Raw genomic sequence first — 7,306 nt, forward strand, 5'->3', positions numbered from 1 at the left:
AGGAGAAAAGAGCTGGCACGTAGCCAGCGGCGCTTTGCCTCCGCTGTGCTGTTTCTGCGCGAAAAAACAACGTGCCGATTATTTAGCGAAATGGATCGTAAAACCCAAACGCGGCGGATTAACTTCCGAAACGCCGCCGGCTCCGCCCCCACTGAAGGTTCAGCAGGTAGTAGAGAGAGAGTAGTCCATCGGTCGCACAGACTTTTCGCGACCATGACCCAATGTAGAGCCGATCGTTTCTTAAGTATTCTAACGAATAATTACAATCTCCGAGGGAGTGTGACGTGATAAAATCAATTTTAATTCGTCAGACTTGGAAAAATCCGCGAATTAATCTGATTCGATTAATCTAAATTGAATTCCACTCGAAGGTTAAATCTTTTTCCGTAAGATTTGAAGGAAGTTTAGACCTGTATTATTTTTTCATTGACTTTCTCAATCTCGCAAGGCAAGACGTAGCCTGATCTTTTTTTGCTCTCTTTTGTCGGTTGACACGTGGAGTGCGCAGGGAAGGCGGCCAATTATCGCCGACGTTATTATCATGAAAGAAGGCAGGTGCGCTCTCTCGAGTGCATCGGGTGATGTGCAGAGAGCGAGTCGCGGCGTGCAACGGTGTTCTGTTTGTGAGAAGAAGAGAGGGAGGGAAAAAGAGAGAGAGGAGAAAGAGAGATAGAGAGAGAGAGAGAGAGAGACTGGCCAGGAAAAAGCGGTTGACAATCGACGGTGACGTAAGTCACGTGTGGAACCACGACCACTACTGGAGTTCCTTTCGTTCGTACGTGTATATGTGCATGCGTACGCATCGCGAAGAGCTAACGCGTTATATCAATTAGGAATGAATAGGATACTCTCAAGTAGGATGTCGGTCCGCCCAATATGCCGTGGATGCATTCAGCATCGGCGCAACGGAAACAAACATCACATTATACCTTGCGAGAGACGTTTTACCTTCGTTACAATTTTTTTTTTTCGATAAATTCACAATTATAATTCTTAAGAGAAACTTCACGACGGAGAGCAGTGTGTCTTATTACAGAGATTTTTCGAACGTCGATAATGAATATTTCAGCAATTTAATTGTTCGCCCTTGCAAGAAGATAAAATAAAATCTCTCACAATCAGTCAGTCCTAAGCAAACCGGTAAATTTTACTCGAGCCTCAAAACTCAAGAAACTCAGAAGGGAAAATTAATATTTTGAAAAAAACGTTACGACACAGTCCATTTAAATATTTTCCTCCAAATAATATACACGATTTTGTGCACAAACCGCATATACATAAGCGGTTTCGGAGCGTCCACATAGCAGACCTAGTTAACGAACCGACGGTTGTATTACGAGTAGGAACGTATCTACCGTTTCCTTAAATGCGTGCGTTAAAGAAGCGTATTTAACAGTACCACCGGCTGGATATACATCGCGATCTCCATTTTTAATTCTTTACGCGCGCGTTATCCCATAAACGCTTCATAATAAATAGTGCTGTCGGTTCACCGCGAACAAACGAATGAGCGCGCGAGGGAGAGAAGGAGAAAGAGAGAAGGACGCTTTCTTCCTTCCTCTCTTCCCCACTGGCGCTACACGGCAGATGAATGAAGGAAAGGAAGAGTAGTAATCCGATCGGCCTTTACCAAAACGAGCAACGACCGAGCAGGCGGATGTCGGTGAACGTCGTCATTAACGACAAAGGAAACTGGTTCGCGTACAATAATACCACTTCATGTGCACGCTCGACACATGAGGGACCGATCGATCGATCAGCTCGTCGAGCGCTCTCATCGACACGTGTAATCGTTCGCGCGCGCGACACCACCCCACCTTGCCCCGCTGAGATTTATAAATAACGTCGCATCGGCGGGAATAAAATTAGACCGGAATAGAAAAAAAAGAGGAGACTTTAAGACCGTCCGATATTTATTTAAAGTCTCTCTTATTTTTAGTTGGAAAATCGTTTTGTCGCGCGTATATACACACCCCGCGTATGAATGGTTCATTTTTTATTTATGCTACGTATATACGTGCAAGAAGTGTACCGTTCGAAAGGTAATTCGCCAAGATAACGAGTAATACGATACCGAGTCTGTAATACGAGGCTATTAAACTCTGTAACAGGATTAAGAGCGCGGATCTTATCTCTCTCTCTCTCCACGCGGATCTCTCGGCTCTCTCCCGCGACTACGATCGTCCTTGAGAAACGTCGCGGCGATAATTAGCGGCGGCGAGCGGGATTCCCACGCGGAATTTTTCGCGACACGCGACTCCGAGCGGAGCTAACGCGACTCCGAGCGCAGGTGCAGCGCGGCGCGACGCGACGCAACGCAACGCGACGCAACGCAACGCAACGCGGGTAATGGGTGTGCGTGTGTGCGTGATGGGCGGCTAAAAGGAAGAAGAGAGACGGAGACCCGAAAGGGAAGGAGAGAGCGCTAGGAGCGAGGGCGGTGGTTAGGAGAGTGGTGGTGGTCGTGGTGGTGGTGTTCGCCTGAGAAAGGAAGCAGCATCCGAGCAACGCGGCAATAAAGGGCTCGTTTCGCCGGTGCGTTGTGGGTATTATATTGTGCCCGGAGCAGCAGCACGGTAGACGGAGCACAATGTAAGCGGTGTGTATGCGATAAAGGCCCCGAGCTAGGTATATATCCGGGACACGATGTTTGGGGACCCATCATGGATATTAGCGTAGACACTATCGTGGTATATTAATCCTTTTAGGATTCAAATTAGTCTCAGGCGCGTCAAGGGAGAAATTATTTCTATTTTTTGTTTTTTTTTTATTTAGATTTAATGTTATCGGGACGAAAATTTCAACGAAATAGTTTATCAATAATTATATGCAGTTACTAAGGATCAGAAAAGTTTAAAAATTAATAAATCTAAAAGATAGAAGAACTGCGAGCGAAGCTGGACATTTCTTTTGCTTTATTATTATAACTAAACAATTATTTCTTTTATATTTATTAATGGAATGTAATTTATGTTAGTTTAAAGAATTTTATAAAGGTTTCGAAAATCCATTTTTTTTTCCATGCAGTAGTCTAATGATTAAATGTAATTCCATTGTCAGTATTCGACGCGAAACAACGACAAATGTGCGAGGAAATGATAAACGAGTGAGACCACAGATTTCCATACGTCGATGACTTTATAAAACATCCGCGCGCTAAGAAAAGAAGAATCGCAGATACCGAGAAGCAGACGCGTATAAGGTACGTTGACGATAAAATCCAGAAACTGGAGATTCTTGACCCGTCTGGAACGCAAACGTTGCGTTGGACAGAGAAAAAAGCTCGTTATTATCGTACAAAATGAAGCCATTTGGATGATGCAATGCAGAAGAGATACGAATTAGTGTTTTTGAATACTTTTTCAACTAGACGTATCGTTAAATTTTCAATTATTTTAGCAAACAAATTATGTGAATAATTATGAAGAAATACAAGTTTAACCTACCCAGATATTATACAAGACGGCGAAAGAAATTAGTCTGCTTTCCGTGTCAACAGTCAATGAGAATTTTATTAGCGGCATAAGAGATGAACGCACGCACGGTGATCTCTCTTCATTCGTTAGATTCCTTGAAACGAGATTTCCCACGTAAGCTTCCGAGCTTTCTCGAACGCCAACGGCGAATCCAGCTTCGCACTCTCGTGAACTTTGCATTCGCAAACTTGTTCGCGCGTTTCGAGCAACTGTTTCCTCGTCGAGAGAAAGCGTCCGAGAGAAAAAGGGATGGCTAGATAAATAAGCGCGAGATCGAATGAAGTATCCGCCGCGTGGCGCCGAAACAGTTAAATTCGGTTTAATTGGCCGAAGCCGCGTCGGCGGCGGCGGCGGCGGCGGCGGCATCATAGGTGCTTCAAGGAGCGACCGAGCGACAGTGGTGTACGCGTGTGCGTGCGACACGCATGAGAACGCGCGGCCGCCGCGTGTACATGCAGCTTCCGCTCTCTCCCGTCGGCCGATTCTAATTACCGGAGGGGCCCCACGGGACTTCTCGAGGAAGAAATTAAGCGGTCTCGCTCTTCTTACCCCGTTTTTAAAGCCGGTCTCGAGAGTGAATAAAGTGAAGCGGATGCGTGTGCTACCTGCGCGCGAGTGCGTACAGAAAACCGTACGCACTCCGAGTTTCGCCTGATGCGCGGCTCTTACAAGTATCCGCGCCTCCGGCAAAACTCTGCATGTAATTATTGCATCGAAAATTGAAATAAATGAAAATTACGGCGGAATAATGCAATTTCGTTTCTCTCTCTCTCTCTCTCTCTCTCTCCTTCAAATCTCTCCATATTGTTAGATATCAAAAGAGCAATTGTAACTCAATTCCTTGCGTTAAATAACATTTTGATATTTTTAACTTTCACAGCGTTTTAAGCGTCACAATATAAATCAATCTATTTCTATGTGATAAGTTAATTAAGGTACGATTAAGTTTAAAAGTCCACTTATTAACGCGCACGTAAACAATAAACTAAATTTGGATTAAATTTAATACATTTTCTGAAATTAAATCATTTAACTCCATTGTGCTAGTTAAATTGATCAAATTGGGTACCTTATGAGTTTGTTTGAAAAAAATGTAAAAAAAGCATCGAAATGTAAAATTTAAGAACAATCGAATGGTAGGTCTAAGCTAGGCTCGTTGGATATACTCGGCGCCCGTATATACTCGGTTACTCAAGTTACTTCCAGCGCGATGGAAGATGAGTGTACTACGGTTACACAGGAAGGAAACACTAGTGCCGTCGTCGTCGCCGCCGCGCCGCCGCCACCCGGTGGTATCCGCCGTCTCTCCTCTCCTTGCTCTCACTTTCCTCTCTCCTGCAACTCCTAGTCGACAGCACAACGCTATGACATAACGGAGACGCGTTGTCGTAATAACGCGCGGTTACAAACGAGGAACGACCAGCAGCAATAGAGGCTGAATAGAACAATGAAAACGCTACGATTGTTCGCGGAACAACGGCCGATCTCGACGACGACGTAAGATTTATTACCGAGGCATGCAAGCACACGTTTACGACCCATCGCGCAAAATTGGAAATAGTGTTTGTGATAAAGAAAAAAAAAAGGCGAACTCAAAGAAATGGATTTCAATTACCGATGAAAAGTATTCGTAAATACAGAACACGATTCTTCTTTATACATTTTTTTTCACATGTCTGTACTTTGCGAAGTACAGTATTTATAAAACGGACGATAATTACGGCAATAATAATCGGAAAAAAATAATTGACAAAAATGTAACAAAATGTATAAAATGTACCTCAAAGTAAGTGCACCGTAGGAGTTTTATCTTGGAGTTTTAAACAGTTATTTTATAAAGTGAAATGAATGGGACGAACTTGATAATTATAAACACGATATCGTGAGACAATCGAGCTACCCTTTTCTCTCCCTCCGGTCCTCAGCTCGAGAACTTTAAAGAAAAGAGAATATCAAGAGATAGTTGACGAAGGAGGAAGAGAACGAAGGAATCAACGTCTCTGGTAAGTGTCATGCTCAGAGGCCGGAAGTTCCTTCTCGACTGGTCCGTGCACGAGACATCGTGTCTCTCTTACGGGCCAGCTGGACCACACATGCCCCACAACCCTCTTGCCTCCTCTCTCACGGGCTTTTATAGGAACGCGTGCAACGTCTACAGAACTAATTTTACGATAATCTTTCATTCGGACTTTTTACAAGCGCGCACTCGTGTTCAATATCATAGTACATGATTTAAAAAGCAAAAAGAGTAAAAGAAAAAAGAGAGAGAGAGAGAGAGAGAGAAAATACACTCACCGGCCGACTGATGCGTGATGTTGTCCGCATCGTGGTAAGCCTCCACTATCAACGAGAATGTACCCTGTAAATAGAAAAAGAAAGCTACGTCAGTACGTGTGTTTTTTCGTCGGAACAAAAGAATAAATGAATAAATGAGTAACATCGACAATTATAATTAATAATCAGTCTTGGAAATAGAAGGAGATTTCCAGGCGAAATTCCAGAGGAAATTAATAATAACCCCTCTTAATTCGGTCTCGTAATTGGACTTTTAACGCTGATAACTGAAAAGATATGTCATTCATATTTTTCGACCGTGACTCGCGCGCACTTTCGCAAAGTATAACGGTAACGGCTAAAGGAAATATTTCCGTGGTGAAAGGGTTAATAACAAATTAAACGTTTCGCGGTATGCTGCGTCACGTGCACACCTGCCACGCGTTGCCACGCGTCCGCCCGCCGGCAGAACGACGAGCGTGCACATCAAGTACGAGCGAAGAGAAACGGTTACGCGTCACTGGCAAAGGGAGAGGGAGGGAACCTACAGGATGCGAGAGAGAGAAAGAGAGAGAGAGAGAGAGAGAGAGAACAGGAAGAGGGCGAGAATCATCCCCTTTCGAGTTATCGTCTAGGCACGAGGGGAAATCGCAACCCCATGGGGGTCAACTTTCATAACCACGCGATGTACCCTTCGTCGAGAGATACACGTGCGCGCGTGCCAAGTGTGCCGACACGGCGCGTGGAAACTACGATTGCGCTAAGTAAATCATTACAAAGTGTCAACAGACAATTAGTGCGTCACGATCGATTTAACTTAATTTACGCCGATTGATTTCGTACGATCTTCGATGATTTCCGAGAAATCGTTTTCGTGCTATTGATAAACTTCTTTGAGATAGTAAATATTTTTATCTTGTATATACAGAGTGTCTGTAAAGTAAGGTCGGAGCCGCATTGGGGGTGTAGAATGGGACAAGGGGAACGAAAAATCAAGTCTTATACCATTTTGTAATTTTTCGCAATAGTTAACGAGATATTAATTAACTAAAAATACTGGTCGCCGAATATTGGTCTTCCACAATTTTTTTCTCAAATTACTATCAATTTCACAAAAAAACCTGTAAGTGATAAAAATCGTTTATTCCCTTCTCATAGAACTTCAAGAATTTTTTATCAACTTTTTATTACTGCATTTTCTTATTTTGGTTATCGTGAGAAAATACGGTATTGAAAAATTCTGAAAACATTCTCGGAACTTTATGAGAAGAAAGTAAATAATTTTTGTCTCTTACAGATCCCTATGATGGATTAATTAACAAAATAGCATTTGTTCAATTAAGGTAGAGCGGAGTTATTCCATCATTTTCAACCTTAAAGTAATACAAAATTTACGACAACAAACAATATCTTTTTGCAGTAACGTACTTACAATCTTATACAATCATGATTGTTTCTCGAGAGCAAGTAAAGGGTGTCCCAAAATTAACGCAAGATTTGAATTAACCGCCATTTGTGCAGTAAAGTGTTGGCAACCCAAAAAAAAAAAAACAATT

General features: G+C 43.0%; 1 protein-coding gene across 1 annotated transcript in view; it reads right to left on the reverse strand.

Annotated features, from left to right (window-relative positions):
* Positions 1-7,306, reverse strand: part of LOC108756486 (neurogenic locus protein delta-like) — a 43,633-nt gene that overhangs the window by 17,731 nt on the left and 18,596 nt on the right. The window contains exon 3 of the mRNA XM_018500345.1: positions 5,772-5,835. Within this exon, the coding sequence (XP_018355847.1) occupies positions 5,772-5,835 (64 nt within the window). The remainder of the gene's footprint in view (positions 1-5,771; positions 5,836-7,306) is intronic.

Source organism: Trachymyrmex septentrionalis, unplaced genomic scaffold (assembly GCF_001594115.1).
Source record: "Trachymyrmex septentrionalis isolate Tsep2-gDNA-1 unplaced genomic scaffold, Tsep1.0 scaffold127, whole genome shotgun sequence".
Classification (NCBI taxonomy): Eukaryota; Metazoa; Arthropoda; class Insecta; order Hymenoptera; family Formicidae; genus Trachymyrmex; species Trachymyrmex septentrionalis.